At 34.8% G+C, this 19705-nt stretch overlaps 1 protein-coding gene across 7 annotated transcripts in view; it reads right to left on the bottom strand.

Annotated features, from left to right (window-relative positions):
• Nucleotides 1–1017: 1017 nt before the first annotated feature.
• The window catches only part of NEXN (nexilin F-actin binding protein), a 41413-nt gene continuing 22725 nt past the window's right edge, over nucleotides 1018–19705 (bottom strand). For 4 of the 7 annotated variants that reach the window (XM_090269643.1, XM_090269647.1, XM_090269644.1 and 1 more), the window contains 9 exons: nucleotides 17015–17056; nucleotides 15677–15874; nucleotides 15405–15581; nucleotides 11277–11465; nucleotides 8819–9016; nucleotides 5801–6022; nucleotides 2173–2358; nucleotides 1365–1722; nucleotides 1018–1272 (listed from right to left, as the gene is read on the bottom strand). In XM_090269643.1, coding sequence (XP_090125769.1) covers nucleotides 1259–1272; nucleotides 1365–1722; nucleotides 2173–2358; nucleotides 5801–6022; nucleotides 8819–9016; nucleotides 11277–11465; nucleotides 15405–15581; nucleotides 15677–15874; nucleotides 17015–17056 — 1584 coding nt within the window. In that variant the 3' untranslated portion in view covers nucleotides 1018–1258. Of the gene's footprint in view, nucleotides 1273–1353; nucleotides 1723–2172; nucleotides 2359–5800; nucleotides 6023–8818; nucleotides 9017–11276; nucleotides 11466–15404; nucleotides 15582–15676; nucleotides 15875–17014; nucleotides 17057–19705 lie in introns of those variants that run through there. The other 3 variants (XM_090269648.1, XM_090269642.1, XM_090269646.1) reach the window with 2 other exon arrangements.

Genomic DNA, 19705 nt, shown 5'->3' with positions numbered 1-19705 from the left:
CTTATGCATGCTCAATGCATTTTCGTCCTGAGAAAAGTGTTCTCTACAGAAACTACCCGTGTGTAAAAAGAAGATTGGCTTAAAATGGCTACTGTGATGGGAACAGTGTCTTAGGGAGATGCAGCTTGGACTTGAGGTAAATTGAATACTTTACAAACTGTGGTTTAGAGTTTGCTTTAATGATATCGTATGTAAAAGGACACATGATTGCTGTAATTTTGTATCATGTTTTACTCAATAAAAAAATAAATGTACATTGATTAATATTATAAGGGAGTGTTTTGTCTCTTTTCTAAAATACTGAGACTTTTTTTAATCTAGAAGTTACTTTATTATGGGTTTACATTTTAAAATAAAATTGTCTTCCAGAAAGTTAAAATATAAAACAACTTGATAATAGAACATGGTGGCTCATTATTTACAAACTCATTGAAAGGCCAGAATTTAAGATTAAAGATTGTGCCATTCCCCCCACCCCCACTTTAGTCTAATCATCTTAAATCTTGAAACCTTCAATTATGTTGAAAGTGTTTTCTTTTGTATGACTACTAATAAAAGTTTCTCATTGAAATATAATTTGTTCAGGCAAGGTCACAACATAAATTTGTTTTATAAGCTTGAATATATATTATACACATTTGAAAAGTACATTTAACATTATTTTCAACACTCAGAACTCTGCATTGGCAGTGGTTTTCATCTACTTTTCTCTGGCAGTTTTCTCTGTTCCTTAAAAGTCTTAATCTTTGTGTTTTTCTCCATGAATGATACCCCACCCCCCTTATACATCTGCTTCAGAAAGCCTCTGAAACTACAACCACCAAAATGATGTGCTACTAAGGAAACAAATTGATAGTTTCCAATTTATTGTCTCAGCTATTTCAGACTAATTTTAGGTGTAGATAGCTCATAAATAGCATACTTTCATGCAAAACAATGTGTTACTTATGATATGTGTAAACATATTTCTTTGAACTTATGGGAAATGCACAGCCTTCATAATAGGTTCTAATATAATTGAGTAAATTTCCCACTTTCCCCATTAAATACACATTAACTTCTGCATAATATGGCGATGAGTGTGGTACTCATTTGGAAAGGAAAAAAGTATTCTTTAGATGAGCTTGTTTTTTGAAGACTGTTGGGAAAAGGAATAAGAAGTCAACTGGTTTCCATTTTTGGCCCCGCCACATAAAAGATGGATGTTGGTAATAAGAAAGTCGGAGAGAGAAAGAGTTCCAGGCAGAGGGAAGGGGAACTAGTAGTCATCAGCTAAAAAAGAAGAAGAAAAGGGATTCTTTTTAAAGGAAAAAAAAAACTTTAAATAGAACAAAAGTATTAAATTAAAAGTGATTAATTCTTACTTTCAATTGTAAGAATACAGGTACTAGCTGCAGAGCCTTTATTGTTGACCGCTTTACACATATACTCTCCTTCATCTTCTGGGAAAGTTTCTGGTAAATAAAGGCAGTAAGTTTCTCCTCTTTCAATGTATTGATAATCTTCTCCATCCTGCAACATTTCTCCTTCAAACCACCATGTAATTTTTGGTTTGGGTTCTCCTGTTACTTTAACCGTAAATCTAACAGGCTCACTGTCTACAACTGATGTGTTTTTTAGAGGCTTCTTGAACCATGGAGCTCCTGATCTGGCTTGCTCTTCATCTTCAATAGTAGAGCCATTCATGATGCTACCCTCTTCTTCTTCCTCCTCTTCTCTTTTCTATATTAAAATAAGTGCATTCAAGTTGTCATTTATACTGTAACAGCATTTTCAGGACAGTGGTTTAGTGACAACCTTGAAGGTAAATGTGCTTTTTCCCCCAAACTAAAGAGCATGTAAGTACAATTATGCACCACTTAACAGTGGGGTTTGTTCTGAGAGATGCATCATTAGGTGTTATGATCATTGTGTAAACATCGTAGAGTACACTTACACAAAGCTAGTTGGTCCAGCCTATTCCTCCTAAGGTACAAACTTGTATAGCATATTACAGGCAGTTGTAACAGTGGTATCTGAATATATAAACATTTCTAAACATAGGGAAGGTACAGTAAAAGTACATATGACATGTTCACAAAACTGCAGTGACTTATTAAAACGGTTTTTTTACCCCTCACATCTGGTTTTTAAGAGCATTTTTGGAAAATAAAGTATATGTTTGCCTGGTACCTTTTGTAGTGCTGCATCAATTTCCTTTTGTTCAAACTGCATGCGTAGTAACTTTTGTTCTTCAATTCTTCTTTGTTCTTCTTCTTCTCTTGCCTTAGCCATTTGTTCAAATCTAGCTTTCATATTCACTTTATGAGTAAATGGAGCCTCACTTTTTTTTGCAGGCTTGACATCAACATCTTCTTCCTTTACAAAAGTGGGCCAAGAAAAAGAAACACTCATTTTCCCAAAACCCCCAAGAACTGAAGTGTTAATAGTCCTGAAGTTATCATTTATAGACACAAAATAATGTGTTTTGTATGCACATGTATGCCATACTACAGACTGAAATTTTTACTATCCCTTCGTTCAGGAAAGATGAACATTTTTTTTGTGAAACCTTCTCTTAACAATTAGAGTCCTTTTCTCCCAGTGTAAAGATGATACAGTATCAATGGACTCCCAGTGTTTATTTGCCCAACCATCAGTGCTGTTGACAGTACTGAAGAACAGAAAAGGGAGGGAATGCTATATATGGTAACAATTAAAATACTCCCTGCCCATTTCTTGATTTTCTTTGTCACCCTTAGTTAACTGCATCTTTCAGATGAATTCCATCTGATAAATTTATTGATCAAATGGCAGAGAAGTGCGCAGGTAAAATAAATAGGAAAATAACGAGAGGCAATGACGAATTAGAAATCGCTAAGATGAAGAGTGGTGAGTATTTAGCGGTAAGATTTGGAAACATGGAAATAAAAATTGAGAGTAACAGAGTTTCAACTATCAAATAGCATTAGTCTATAAAGTCAATTTGGTGATGATATCACTGATGGCCTTAGTACAGTGGGGTCATGTAGATACTGTTAATTCATGGATTCTAAAGTACTTTGCCCATATTTGACAGTTTCAAAACTACTTAGGCTTTCTGTGGGTCTATGAAGATATCATTTATGTAGTACAGAATAAGGAAATCAGGGTACCATATCCAACTAAATTTTGGGTTTTCTTTTTTCATGAAGGTTTTATTTTAGAGGCGAAGGTCCCTCTAAATTTTGAAACAAGCTATGAGATAGTTGCCTATAATGAGAAAAACTTAATTTATGAATGTTTTACATCAATTTGAGGTATTACACCTCAGTTCAAATGAACGTAGGAGGAATTAGAATTCGGATAGTTTCCCTGGTTCTCTCTAATCAGGTTTTTATTTGATGTTGGAAAATGCTAGAGCATCAGACACAACCAGATACCCTAGTGAGTAAATTCTATTATACATGCCATAAATAGGCTAAAAAAATAACATGTTGATGATCAGAATTCTTACAGTAGCTGGGGAAAAGGAACAGTCTTTCTGTTAAGTGTAATTGTTGCCTTTTCTTGAATCCCTGAAAAGCCAGGTTTTAAAATGTTTACAGTAAATGAGCCTCCTTAAGAGAATCATAGTAACAATAACTTGTTCTCTAGGTGCATTCTTCCTGGCTGGTTTGGCTCAGTGGATTGAGCGTCGGCCGGCGAGCTAAGTGTCGCTGGTTCGATCTTCCAGTCAGGGCACATCAGAGAAGGAAAACTCTGATTCCAAAAAACCTCCGCTGCCTTGCGGCATACCTCTTCAGGGGAAAGGCTAAGGGAGTAAACCCCGACAGAAAATCCGGAGCCGGAGTCCCTAAGATGGTTTGACGTTGTAGTCAACACCGGCAACTCCTGCTGCGCACCTGAACCCAAGCTGTATTGACACTGTCTTTCCCTTGGATCCTTCAGCTGCGAAGAGAGGGGGTGTCTGCTGCATGGGCAACAGCAGACCCTCCATATCACCCTGCCCAGGCTCTGTAGCTTCAGCTTCACTGGAGAGGACACTCCAGCGTCATCGCAAGATGTCGATTCAACACGGGAGGAGACAGATACAGTGTCACTCCTGAGTTGGACTGCACAGCCATTCTCGGTGGTGCAGATAGACTCTTAAGAAGCTACACCATCGTCTCTCGAGACGGACGGCTGCCGACGACGAGGTGCATTCTTAATAGGGCATTGATACCCACCTACCACGTGAATGTTAAAGACCGTATAATTAGGCAGTAAGTACCAAGTGAGTGGTACAGGTTAAGGGCTACAGGAGCTGAAATGGAATTACTTGATTAGGGAAGGTTACATGAATTGAGTCCTTTAAAGGTGTCTGGGATATAAACAAGACATTGACGTTTTCCAAGGAGAAAATCAGACATATGGTCCGATAGAGTGGATAGGGGTCCTATTCTAGAAGGTGATTGCACTCAGTGCCAAAACTATGCCAACGCAAGTATTTAAAGGATATCTCAATGACCCTTCATCTAGAGGACTATGATCAGAAGAATGTCAACATCCATCACAAGAAACCTTTCAGGACATCCTCATGGGTTATAGATGAACCATGTCCTAATCTATCCTTTTACACAAAAGAGCCAGTAATGGCAATAAAACAAGTCACCTCATTTCTTTTATTCCTGTCTTGGACACTTTACGGGGCTAGGTATTAATGTGAAGTATCACTAACAAAAAGGGGTAGGGAATCAAGTGTATGCTTATAGAATGTTTTATACTACGACACATCCTTCTGCAGAATCAACAGGTCTCGTGGTCAAACATCCATTAAATGTTCATGTTTTCCTGAATTTTATCATCCATCCTCAAACTATTGTGAAGATGGCTTTACCTACATATACTTTTCAAATACTATCCATAGAAATTACAATCTATAGCTCCTGCTTCTCACCTGACCTCAGTACCTATGTTTTTAATGCATGAATCTGAAACCATCTTTAGATTGAGTATGATCTAGCTATAAAGGTTCCAACTTGATAGGGCTCCATGTTTTTAAGTTTTCAATGCACCCCAGTAAAACAAAGATTCTTAACATGGCATTTATGATCTTCATGGTCAACTCACCTGTACTTGCATATTCATCATTTGCTGTTCTTGCATTCTGCCTGTCTCTAATAAACTGCTAGAGTCTCAAGAATTTGCACACTTAATTATTCACGATTTCAGAAGGCCCTCCAAACTCCCCACATCTGTTTTACTAGTTGAATATTGGATGAAAATGCATTTTTAGGAGAATATTAGTTAAATGCTGTTAAATATAAGAAGGCAATTCTGAGAAAAATATTTCCAGGTCTTATTTAAACCAATATTCATAATTCTGGAACTAGTCTTCAAACTGGAAGGGACATTAATAAGTCATTTAGCGATCGCCTCATTTTACATTTGGAGGTACTTCATGTTATCTGAATCTTGATTTAGGCTCTGCCACCGAATTACTAAATGACTGAACAGATTATATAGGGTTTATTGGCCTAATTTTTTAAAATAAGAATGAATAATAGCTGGTTCTACTGATTCAAACTAAAACTTGTGCTACTAAATACTTTCGAGCTTTTTTTTTTTTTGCTAGAGTGAAACATTTGGCATTCACTGTTGTCTTTAATTCTAATAAAAGTCTGAAACAATGTTAAAATGGGGAAATATTTCAGTCTCTTAAGATCTTAATGTGCTTTTGCTATTTGGTTCCCAAATTATTATATACACCTGTGGTTAATTGTAAGTACCAAAACTTACTTCAAAGTTATTTTTGATGAGCCATTACTGTACCATGGCTGTTAAATATAAAACAGTATACCTCATGAAAGTTTTCTGCTTCTCGCTCTTTAATTTCAAGGTCAATGGCTCTCCTCCTTGCTCGTTCTTCTGCTATCTTTTTCTGTATTTCTTTTTCGGACAATTGTCCAATTTTTTCAAACTTGCTTTTTAGATTTTTAGCTTGAATAGAGCCGCTTCTTTTCAATTTAATTAGTTCTTCATATTCCTTGCTCAATTCAAAGGTTTCAGTTTCTTCTTCTTCCTTCAGAAAATTGGTATTTTTATATATTAAATACTAGAAAAGTAGTTTGAACAATAAACCACCCCAAAAGTGTTCACCATTTCCTATTTGAAACCAAAAATAAAGGTTAAGTAACCTCCTTAAACATAATACCTAAATTTACTAATTAAAATTAGTGCCACAAATTTAAGACTTTATATAACATTTCATTTAAAATATTTTTCATTAGGGTGTGGCCCAAAACTTCATTTTACATTTCATTAAAATGCTCAAATTAAAATTGTGTCAAAATTAGCTTTTACTAGAAATTGTAGGAAGATCTTTAGGGATAGATGAAGAAATAAATTGAAAGAACACCGGTCTAGGAGTCAGATATAAGCTCTAGTTCTGACACTCATACTGTCCAGCATTTTGTTTAATCACAACCCACTGTACATGATTTTTTAATTTATAGGATTAGAGTATCTCTAAAATTCCTATCAGATTTAATGATAGCCTAATAAAGTTAATATATTACTCTTTATACTCGAGTTAACCAAATTAAGCCCTTCTACAGATAGTCTGGTAAAATCCCTACACTTGGCTACATATCACTTGTATTCTCAATTTTATATTTTGCCAAGAAATAAGTCAGTCAAAATTGGGATTAATTTTTTATACCATTTTATCTTAAATATTTTTTATTTAGGTTCCTTTCCCTTGACTTTTCACAATTTTTTTAAATTTTTTTTTTGTATACTTCTTATACTAAACCCTAATCTAATAAGTGGACTGTTAAAATATTGCAGTTATCTCTGGTATACTTTTCTTGAAGAAGACCAAGAGTTCTAAGCCGGGCAGGGAAAAAAGCAGGGGTTCGGGGAGTAGTCACAGTGGATGATCTGGCATGAGTTACTTTCTTGGTTCCACCAAGGTGGGGAGGAACATTGCCTCGACTTTTTTTTATCTAAGTGTGAAAACAGGCAACTCTTAAAATACCAGGAACTAACAAATTTATGATATACAACATATCACAACGGTTCTCAAATCATTCTGATCAAAATTACTGATTGAACTAATCAGCTACAGTCTAGATGATCTTGGAATTGGTGTGCTACTTGCTTGAACACTCCCAGGCATGGTGGGGTAAGTCACTCAATAGCATCAGTATGGGTGACAGTTACATTCTGCCAGAGTTTATTCTTGTATTATTGTTATTTTCCATACAAACAGTTGTAAATGTACTTTTGCCTACCCCTGTATATTGTCTCAATGATATACTGAAATACACTCTAGAAGTTAATTTTTCTAGACAATTTTCAGCTTCCATTATAAAATAAATACAATTACTTTTTAAGGCTAGACCTTGGAATTTTTTCTACCGCATATTTATGTTTTATTATTATCTATATACTTAACACAGCATTTATAATCTCTTGGTCAGTGAGAGCAAGGAAGTAAATATCCTCACAAGCCCAATGCCCCAACCCATGAAAAAGGAAACTTGTAAGAGATTGCAGCCTCTGCGTAGGAACCCACTCAGTTCCTAGATCAGGAGTTAGTAAGAGTTTCCCACCAAATTACCTGCCAAGCATACCATGTTTCTGCTAGTTAAGAGGCTGGAACAGCCACTGCTCCACTTGCCCCAAATCTGGCTGTGTGCTGTTCCCAACCCTGCTCATGTTGCTGCCAGCCCCTCAGTAGTGGCCAAGGGAGAGGGTGGAATGCTGGCCTCCCAATCTTTTCCCTCTGCCTATGCACCGGGGTGGCCACGGAGATGGAGAGCTTGTAGCATCCAGGGCAGAAAGGAGAAAGCTTTTGCTGACAACCCACAATGGGGAGGCAAGGATACAGCAGGATATGTGGTTGAGCAAAGCCTCCAAGGCTCAAGCACATGCTCCACTGTCCAATCAGCTTTCACTTACAACACATAAATTTAAAAGAAAAAAAATATTAAACATTTCAAGATGGCAACCTGAAAACATTAAACCACTAAGCATGACACTACTGAGCATGTGGTCCAGTTAGAGCACAAGTTGTGTGCCCGTGCAGATGGCGCTGTACAGTCTCTCTGTGTGTATGTGCATTTCATTTCAATACTAGAGAAGTCATACTAAAATATGTAACAGCATCGAAGTTCTATCTTTAGTAAAATAAAATCAAAGACTTGAGAAACTGATGTTCCTATTCAAATCCATGGCACTCCTCTAGTTTCACCTTGGATTAAATATCAATTTAATTCTATTTGTTTCAAAGTAGTAGCAAATATAAATGGGTATATTAAGTACTCTAGAACAGCAATTTTCAACTGATGTGCCACAAGAATTTTTAAAAGTTGCAATACCTGACTGTTTAGCTGGGCACTGATCTCTTTTCCCTTAGATTGTCAAATAAAAAACGACAAGAGCCATCTGGTGTGAATGAATCAAAATTATACCTATTTTTGTCAGATCAGCAAAAAAATTTTTTGATGCGCCACAGAATTTTAGTAATTAGTTTGTGTATGACATGAGATGAAGAATGTTGAAAATCACTGCTCTAGAACAACAGTTCTCAGTCATGACATAACCATATATAATTGTGAGGTCTATAGGAATACATATTTACTTAAGGTACTATAGTAATATCTCAGTGATTTGCAATCTTCTATATTTTTTAAACTAGCAAGAAAGCAGCAAAGTTATGGAAGGCTAGAAAGTGCACATAACCTATGTTGAAACTTGTATCAAGTGCATGTCTTTTATGTGAATAATACTAACAAAGTTGTAAGGTAATATATGTAAAATACTTAGATTAATGGTATTTGTGGAATAAAATGGATATATCTTAAAATCTTACCTCTCCCATTTCTTGTCTCAGTTGTTCAAATTCCTGTTTTTCCATTTCTAGCTTATGCTTCCGTTCCTCCTCTGTTCGTCGTTTTTCTTCTTCCATTTTTTGTTTTAATAATTCTTCAAAATTAATTTCCAGTTTTCCCGGTGTAAGGGATTCTTGAGAGATTGTTTTATATATCTCTGGGGAGTCATCATCTATTACCTATTTAAAATAATTCTTTTATCACTCTTGCCAGAATTATACTTAACTAAAACTAAAAAGGAAATATTTCCTGTAAAAACTGTGATGACTGGAAGACAAAGGTTTCACATTGAACTAAAAACCAGGAGACCTAAATTCTCTTCAAAACTATTAAGACAATAAAGGAGAAATTAGTAGAAAATTTAAGACTAAGGTATTTTTGATTATAAAGGAAATGATGATCATCTCTTCTCCATTCCAAGGAACACAAAGAAATATCCAATACTTTGATTTATACAATACTTTCAATATAAATGAAAGGAAAACTTTCCCTTTTCTTTCCTGCTATAGAAATGTGTCTAGGAAACTAGACTTGTGGTTTAATACAGTTTTCCTTCCCTGCACTTTTAAATTAGTGAATCATGGTAAAAAGGCAGTTTTGGCCTAAAATCTGCCCCCAAGATTAGATCTCATGATCCTCACAGCTACTTCTTGTTTACCACTTCTGAATCTGCTCATCCTACAAAAATTGAGTGCTTTTACAATGTTTGCAGGGTTTTTGTGTAGGAACCATTTGTGAAGCAAGGATTACCTCATAATACACATAAGATAACTTTAATGTCACTTACTCCACAAAAATTTATAGGAACTTTTTTTTACTAGAATGCATTGTTCCACATGCTTAATGAGCTGTCTCAGCCTCACTGATAAAGACGACCATAAGCAACAACAAAACAGCATTTGTGTTATGCCGCGGGAGTCCTAAATATTATAAGGACACGCAAAAGGAACACCTCTGTGGAACTTGTGTTATCAAGAATGGCTTTCCAGAGAAAATGAAATATATGAACAGGAGAGAGCAGAGCATAAGGAAACGTCAGTGGGACATGCTTCACACACCATTTATGAGAGCATAGCATTTTGAAGAAATTTGTATGTCTGGCAGAGTAAAGAATAATCCAGAAATGAAATGAGAAATATACTAGGGCAAGATTAAAAAGAAATTTATTTAAACTTTTTGTATTTTTGCTTAAGGGAAGTGGAAAGTTTTTAACATGATTACATTTATTTGTTTGTTTGTTTATGAAAGCTCACTCCTGCACTATCTGGGTGTCTCAATTGGTTGGAGCATTATCCCATACTCCAAAAGGTTACGGGCTTGGTTCCTGGTCAGGCACATGCGTAGGTTGCAGATTCAATCCCTGGTAGGGGTGTGTACAGGAGGAAACAGATGTTTCTCTCTTACATTGATGTTTCTCACATCCATGTTTCTCTCTTTCCCTTCCTCTATCTGAAATCAATAAACATACCCTTAGGTGAGGATTTTAAAAACAAGTGCGGGGGAAAGATCACTTCTGGCTTTATAGGGAAGAATGTATAAGAGGCAAGAAATCGAATTAGGAGTTGATCCAAGGCAAGGGATAACAGTGACCTGGATTATAGTGGTGGGAGGGAGAAACAGGGAAAAACTGATAAGAGTTTTTAGAGTGATTCAGGAGGTAGAATAAACGAGACTTACTGAATGATTAGATGTGAGGCATGAATGAGAAGGTGGAAGTGTTTAAGGCTCCCAAGTTTCTGATTTGAGCATCTGGGTGGGTAATGAAACCAAATAAACACTTGGATCTATGTGTCAGAAGCTCACCCAGACATAGGAAGAAAGCCAGGCTATTGAAGCCAATTAAAATGTTTTAAGGAGATGCAGTGTTCACATGTCATCTTTCTTGAAAATGAAGTTTGTCAGGTAACTACATTTTACAAATATTAAAATGGTATAAGAAATGTAACTTTGTGACAGTTAAGTTTGGTAGCAACATCCAGAATGATTGGTGAGCATTTTGGAGTTAAATAATTGTGATTAAATGGCTTTGGTCACTTACCGTATGCTGGATGGGATGGAAATTGAAAAGAGAAAGGAAAGAAGGAAAGAGGAAATGTGGGAAGGGAGAAGAGAATGGAGAGGAGGGAAGGAAAGGTGGGAGTAGGAAACTTACTTTTAGATACTTAGTTCTGGAAAATATCCCTTCAGAGAAGGAAGATAATATTCAACCTTCTCTACCAGGCATAACAATTTAATGAGAACCTTCTCAACACTACATTGAAGCACACATTTAACTGACAGGTGTTATACCAGGAGATTTTTAAATGTGTTTGCCATCCCTACTCTTGGCACAAATTTAAGAAATAATGGGGTATCCCACAAAGTTTTGTGATTTCTCTTAACATACTCTAAAAACCTGAATGAATCCTAGTGGAATTCTCTAGTTACAATCTGTCTTACCATGCTTCTCCTTGCCTCCGCAAATGCCTTCTTTTCTTCCTCTCTTCTCCTCCTGGCTTCTTCTTCTGCTTTCCTTTTTTCATCTTCTCTCCTTTGTCTTTCCATTTCTTCAAAACTGAGTTTGAGTTTACCAGGGCGATACCCTTTACAATTTTTTTCTGTGTCTTGGTTTTCTTCCTCTTCATTTACCTAACGAAGAAACAAGTCACTACTGAGAATTGAGATTCATCAAAGACAGGAATGAATTATCAATCAAAAGGCACAGAATCAGCCACCTCACATAGGAATGTTTCTTTACTCTTAACATACTTGATCAAACCCCCTTCTTTTATAATGTCTTACATGGCAACATATTTCAATGTTGGACAGATTCCAAATAAATATATAATCAAGGTAAACAAAAATTCTCAAGCAAGTCAGTTTTTTAAATAAATCAGATGAAGCATTTAAAAATTTTAAGGGGTTATTTAAGAGTTATTAAACATTAACTTTCCCAGAACATATATAACACGTGTGTGTGTATACTTAAATTGAAGTTCAAACATATCTATACAGAGTCTCTTTGGTAGTAAAATAAAGTTCTCATTATTTTCATGAATCTTTTACTATGAACTATGGCACTTTTCATTATACTATCAGAACAAAGTATTACCTGAAACAATTTTATATAAAATTCAAGTTTTATGATTTTATAGTTAACATTCTAATTTAATATTAATAAAATATTAATTAAAATTTATAATTTGACTTCCGGTCAAAATGGAGGCATAGGTAAATATGCCACACCTCTGTGCACAACTAAAGCAAAAAACACAACTAGACTACAAAACAAATACAACTCAGAATGGTCAGAAAATCGAGCTGTGTGGAAGTCTGACAAAGGACTTAATGAAGCCACATTCATCTAAACAGGAGGGGCAGAGATGCAGAGAGGCATGAAGAGGTGCAGAGAGGCGTGGAGATAAAAAATGAGAGTGGTACCTCGGGAACAAGGGATCCCAGTCCAGACCACCCAGTCCAGGGTTCCAGCACCAGAAAGATAAGTCCCCATAACTTATGGTTGTAAACACCAGTGGGGGTTGGGGTGGTAGAAAGAAGCTGCGAGATTCTCAAGAGTCTCCTCTTAAAGGGCCTACAACAGACTTAGAACTCACACAGACCCACCCCCTCTGGGATTCAGCACCAGGGCAACAACCAGAAGGGGATCAGTGGCATACAGGGACAAAGTGAAGTTCGAGTGCCAGGAGACAGCGTCCTCCCTGGCAAAACTCTAGAGGCAAGGCAGTGGCATTGTCTGTTTGCCAAGCCCTCCCCCATACAGAGCAACAGAGTAGTGACATAGTTTTACCCACTCTGGCGATTACCTAAGGCTCCATTCAATACAACTTAACAGGTGCAACTTTCTACAATAGGCCACACTACTAAGACAGGGAGTTAAAGCATCTCTACCTAACACACAGAAATAAACACAGGAAGGCTGCTAAAACAAGGAGACAAATATAGCCCAAATGAAAGAACAGAACAAAACTCTAGAAGACAACTAAGTGAAATGGAGATAAGCAACCTATCAGATACACAGTTCAAAACACTGTTTAGCAGGATGCTCCAGAAACTCACTGGGTACTTCAACACCATAAAAAAGACCCAGGCAGAAATGAAGTTGACAGTAAGTAAAATAAAGAAAAATCTACTGAGAACCAACAGTGGAAGAGATGAAGCTGAGAATCAAATCAACAATTTGGAACATATGGAAGGAAAAAGCATTCGATCAGCAGGAAGAAAAAATTCAGAAAAATGAGGATAGGCTTAGGAGACTCTGGGACATATTTAAATGCACCAACATCCAAATCATAAGGGTGCCAGAAGGAGAAGAGAAAGAGCAAGAAATTGAAACTTATTTGAAAAAGTAATGAAAGAAAACTTCCCTAATTTGGTGAAGGAAATAGGTATATAAGTCTAGGAAGCACAGAGAGTCCCAAAGAAGATGGACCCAAAGAGGACCACACCAAGACACATCATAATTAAAACACCAAAGGTTAAAGAGAGAACAGTTTTTTAAATTGTTGCTTAGGATCAGGTTTTTTTTTTTTTTTTTTCTCTTTAGAGAGAGGGCAAAGGAAGAAGAAAGAGAGGGAAAGAAACATCTATGTGTGAAAGACACATCAATCAGTTGCCTCCCATGCACCATCAACGCGGCACCCAGCCTGAAACCCAGGCATGTACCCTGACTGGGAATCAAACCAGTGACCCCTCTGTTCGCAGGTCAGCACTCAATCTACGGAGCCACACCAGCCAGGGCAAGAGAGAATCTTAAAAGCAACAAGAGAAAAGAAGACAGTAACTTACAGAGGAGTTCCCATAAGACTGTCAGCTGATTTTTCTAAAGAAATTTTGCAGGCTAGAAGGGACTGGTAAGAAGTATTCAAAGTGATGAAAAGCAAAGATCTACAACCTAGATTATTCTAACCAGCAAAGCTATCATTTAGAATTGCAGGGCTGATAAAGTGCTTCCCAGAGAAGGTAAAACTAAAGGTATTCATCACCAAGCCATTATTATATGAAATGCTAAAGGGAATTATATAAGAAAAAGATCAAAACGATGAACATTAAAAAGGCAATAGATTCACAACTATCAATAATTGAATCCAAATAGGAGACTAAACAAGCAAACAGAAAGAGAATCATAGACATGAGATCATTTGGAGGGTTATCATTTGGGAGGGGGAAGAGGGAGGATGGGGCGAAAGGTTCACGGATTAAGAAGCACAAATTGGCAGGTTCAAAGTAGACAGGAGGATGTTAATAACAGTATAGGTAATTGAGTAGCCAAAGAACTTACATGCACAATTCACGGACATGAGCTAAGGTGGAGATTGCTGGAGAGACTGGGGGTACTGGGTGGAGGTGGGCAAAGGTAGAAAAATTGGGACAACCATAATAGCATAATCAGTAAAATATATTTTTAAAAATTTATAATTTGATTACTTGATGATGTTTCTATTTCAGTTCATAAAACTGACCACCAATGATATTTAAAATATGTAGGTATTGCCCTGACTGGTGTGGCTCAGTGGGTTAGGCATCATCTTGCAAACTGAAAGGTCACTGGTTCAATTCCTGGTCAGGGCACCTGCCTGGGTTGCGGGCCAAGTCCCTCGGTTGGAGGCATGGGAGAAACAACAGGTCAATGTTTTTCTCACATATCAATGTTTATCTCCCTTTCTTTCTCCCTTTCTTCCCCTCTCAAAAAATAAATAAAATATTTAAAAAATATGCAACTATGATTATCCAAAATTAATGAACTTTTAGACAAATGTCTAGAAAATTAAAATTTCAGAGCTACAGCCCTTAGGACATCATTAATAAAAGTTGATGAAGAAATTCTGAAAGCTTGAAAAAATTAAAGATGTTCCATTTTTTAATTAATTAATAAACTAACATTGACGTGAGGGAGAAACATTGATTGGTTGCCTCTCATACGCACCCTAACTGGGGGCTAAACCCACAACCCAGGCATGTGCTCTGACCAGGAATCTAACTGGCAACACTTTGCTTTGTGGGATGATACCCAACCTACTGAGCCACACTGGTCAGGGCCATTTTTTAATTCTTATAATGAAATCTGGAATCAGTGTTTTTTATTTCAATTTTACTTTTCATGGATAATTCTATTAATATAATAACAATAGTTAACATTTTCAAGCACTTACTCTATGCCAGACACTACTTTAACTCCTTTCTATATTAACTCTTAACAATTAAGAAATAGGCACAATTATGTTCACAATTTTATAAATGAGGAAACTGAAACATAGAGAATGTAAATAACTTGTTCATGGTTACATACTTTAATGGTAGATATCTGAATCCAGGCAGTGTTTCTCAGATCTTTTTATATAGAAAAATCTCTCTGAATTCATAAGAATGTACCTTATCTAAAGCCAGCTACTTTCCCTAATAGTAAATGTTTTATAGAGAACATTTACATATTATATAATTTATTTTATTATGTTTATATGTAATTATAAATTATAATGTAAAATAAAATGTAATTTATATAATATATAAACTACAAATATACATATCATTATAAATGTGTTTTTTAATATATATATATGTTTGTTTTACCATTTGTCTCCTTGCTTCTTCAAAAGCACGCTTCTCTTCTTCTAAACGTTGTCTTGCTTCTTCTTCAGCTTGCTTCCTTCGATTTTCTTGTCTTTGTCTTTCTAATTCTTCAAAAGTTAGTTTCAATTTTCCAGGAGAAATTGATTCTTTTTTTGCCTCGCTATCTAGTTCATCATCCTAGGAAAACATTATGAAACCCATCTTTTAATCATAAAGGGAATTACTGCAACCAACTCAACGGCTTTGACATGTTCCTTAAAAAAAAAAATTACCATGACCAGTGAAAGACACTTTGCTTCCTTGAGAGATCGTCGTTGTTCTTCGTATCTTATTCTTTTATCTTCTTCAAATTTGACCCTTTCTTTTTCTTCTCTTTCTTTTTCTAGATCCTCAAAAGTCTTTTTTATGTTTCCAGATGTTTTATGTGATTTGACAGGTACCACTGTTATAAGCAGTGAATCATCTCCTTCCTAATTTATAAAATAGATAATTAGCATATTTCTTCGTAATCAAAAAGTAGGTTTCATGGGGCTTCACCTCCATCATTGGTGAATTTCATTACATTGGCTATCAATGTTATGAACAACAAAAATATATTTTTTTACAGATTTCTTTAAATAGCACATCTTCCAAAGTCATTGTACATGAGTTAGTTTCATGCAAATCCATTGCTGATAAGGTTCAAGAATTATAAAACAGCATGACATTATCTTAATTTAGCTATCAGTGCTCCCACAAAAGGTACTGTGCATGTGAGTGTATTCTAAATCAATTTGATAGTGGATGAATTCAGTTTAAACACACACAAAATTTTCTCCATATGATTTTTCTCTCCATGTAAGTTTTAAAATACGTAGTAAAACTAATATTTAGTGAGGAAAAAAAAATATTTTCAAGTGATTTAGAAAACATTTTTATATTAAAAACAAAACTCTGACATTTGATCCCATTAAAACATTCTTAAATTTGTTTTTTAATATATTTTAATTTTGTTATATAATCTACTGTTGCCTCTGAACATTTTTTCAAAAATAAAACCAAGAGTTATAATGTGTAACACATGCCCCTAAAATAAAATTGCTTCTAATTTTTGTGGCTGTAGTTTTAGGCACACCATCAAATTGATTGGTTTTTAACTTTCTGTTAGATAAAAAGGGATAACTAAAACTTTTGTGACTGTTAAACATTTCTTCATGGTAACATATAATATTGCACTCTCTACTAATATGTGATAATCAAAACAACTGTCAGGAACTCTGAGGAAAGAAGCCACGTAATGAAGAGAAAACTGCCTTTTTAACTCGTTAACTTTCAACAATCTCAACTATTAGTAACAGTTCAAGAAACATCTAGTCTTGGCAAAGTATCTCAAAGTGAGACTTACATTCTTTCTAGCCATGAAAGCAAAAATACACTTTTCTTTAAAAACACTAAGCTATAGTGTTTGAAAGTGCAAAAATATGATCTTGCTTTGAAAAATATTTTTATCTTTTTTGTTGTTGTTACTGTATTTATAATAAAAAAGAATAAAAACTTAATTTTAATTAAAAGATTATTTGTGAATCAGATAATTTTAGGTGAATGTTTCGTTAAAGTAAATGTCCATTTACCTCTGATGGTGATTCAGTTCCCGTATTGTTTATGTCCTCAATCTATTGAATGAGAATTTCATGTCATTACATTACATCAGATTCCTGTTTTTTGCTTTTAAACATACAATGGAAGAGTAATTTAGTTGTGACTTATGATAAATTTTCAATTTATAATTTTGAAATTTTTGTTGTTTCAAATTAGCCAATTACATCCCTTTAAATGGAGATTAAACGTTATATTGTTTTTTGCATTTTGATATCAATATAAGTATCGAGGGAACAATGTACTAAGAAAAATTAAAATAAAGCCTACTTTTGTAATTCTGGAATTTAGATAATTGACCAAACTCTTATGACCTGGCAATGAGCGTACACAAGTAGCAATTAATGAAATTATCCACTTAAACTGAGATACAGAGGCATTTCTCCATTCTCTGTCTCTCTGCCCCAGTAAAAGGAAAACCTATCATTAGCAATCAAGTAACCATGATGACTGTATTTTACAAGAGAAATATATGGAAAAATATAACTGACAATAAAATGCGGAGAAAGCCATAGGCTTTCACATGACTAGTTTACAAAGGGGAAAAAAATTAGACGTCATAATTGTTAATATTTTGAGCAAACCTAGGTAGGAACCTCATTCAAAGGGAGGGAGCTGAATTTGGCCATTACTCATAAGAAACATCATTGTTAGCTTGAAGGGCAAGCTAATGTACAAAACAGAGAAAAGAAGAAGATAGGTGATTTAAATAATGCAATGTTTGAGAGCTCAGGAAAATGAAACATAAGCAATGGGAAATGTTATGACGTAAAAATTCAGATTTTTTTATTGTTTTAATTTTATTTTTAACACCAAGGAAAGAACCTGAAAGTAGTTTGTTCCTCACTCAGCCTACAGGAATTCTATTGTACCTTGGTCCGTACTAGGACTGGGCTGACTAAGTCCCTGTCTGACATCATCCCACTTTTCTATATTCTCTGTCAAAGAAGAAATAATACATTTTATTAAGATGCCAAATTTATTGAAAAATAAATGACCCTAAACAAATTAAAAATAAATCTGTTTTATATTTTAATAGTTTTGTTCAGTATAATTTGCTTTGTTACAGAATTATCACACTGATTTGTTGTGTAAATGGTGACTGTTTTATTAAGTGATATGTTATTATACTAAGAATTTCACTTAGCCACCCTCCTGACTAGTAATCCCTGTGCAAGTGGATTTTTCAAACAAGCATGAAGACTCGTCTTGACTACCCATGTCATACTTTACTTTTTATATTCAAAAATAGATCAAATTTTATTAGATTTGAGCAGAAAATGTACTTAATTAGGATTTAAAATTAAGCTTTCTATATTTGCACGATGAATTGCTATTAATAGTTTATTTTGTTCTACCTAAATAAATATTCTCAAATAATTTAATAGGCCAACAGTTTCATTAAACAAGATTCTATGGCACCCAGTCATGCAGTATCAAGGGTTACCAACATGGTTATTTTCCATGATTATATAATATTTTATTTCCATCTCCCTCTGAATATCCTATACATTCATCCTGTTCAAACTCACCTCTTCAACATATACTAGTTGTTTTGTTTGTTTGGGTTCTTTTTTTTAGAAACCACTACTTTCATATTCAGTGCTTGGCGTTGTGATGGGTCTGAAAGTCTAGTGAGTAATCAGTGCTTTTTGAAAAAAGACAGAAGACTTAAAAAAAATAGACTAAGCCCGTGTGTATACACACTATTTGCTGCCAAGCACTATGTATTTTAATTATATATTTTATTACCTTATTTTATAACTTATATTATAAATAAAATTATATAGTTATATATTTATAATTTATAATATTTGATATAATTTTATTCCCTGATGCTATTTCATTACAAAATATATACTAATCTTTGACAACTGGAGGTGGCAGAGGTAAAGTATATACCACCCTTTCCTCAGATGAAGGGGTATATAGTCATAAAATATAAGAATTTTCAATTATTGTCTATAATTCTTCTGGCATATGTCACTATTTGCCACCATGCAAGGGGTTATTGGTGCCATAGAAGTGGTTATTTGCAACGTCTGGGTAAATAAATGTCTTTGACATGCAAGAACAGCAGATGCTTTGCTTTCTTTGTCACTTTTCTTTTTAGAAAGGTAGCAGAAGCTGAAAGGAGCACAGCAAATAGGTTTAAGGCATTTAAAGAGTAGACCAAAAATAAATAAATAAATAAAAGCCAAGTACAACCTCACAATTTAAAAAAAATTAATAGACAATATACTGTAAAGACTATGTTACAACAGTTGTTAAAATATTATGAGAGAAGGCGGGGAAACTAAAATGGTTCCACGGTGTTTTCTCTATATCTATTATTACTGATGTGAAACATTGAGTATTTATAGCCCCCTACTTTGTCCCAGGCACTGTTCTAAGTGCTTTGCGTTTATTAACTCCCGTAACCTTATTTGTGACTCTAGGAGTTAAATACCACTATTATCTTGTAAAACTCAAAACACTGGTCATCTCTTCTGATTTCCCAGTTAAGTACATAAACATTATAACTGTCTTCTGTCATCTTTTCAACTCTATGAGTAAAGGTTATTTATAATGTAAGACAAATATCAATATATTAAACAAATTTTTGTGACTCAATCAGTGCTTTATTGAAAATATAATTATGACTATTAGAACTGCACATATTTGAG

This window comes from Furipterus horrens, unplaced genomic scaffold (assembly GCF_987537825.1).
Source record: "Furipterus horrens unplaced genomic scaffold, mFurHor1.1.pri manual_scaffold_3, whole genome shotgun sequence".
NCBI lineage: Eukaryota > Metazoa > Chordata > Mammalia > Chiroptera > Furipteridae > Furipterus > Furipterus horrens.
This window is presented reverse-complemented; position numbering and strand designations above follow the sequence as displayed.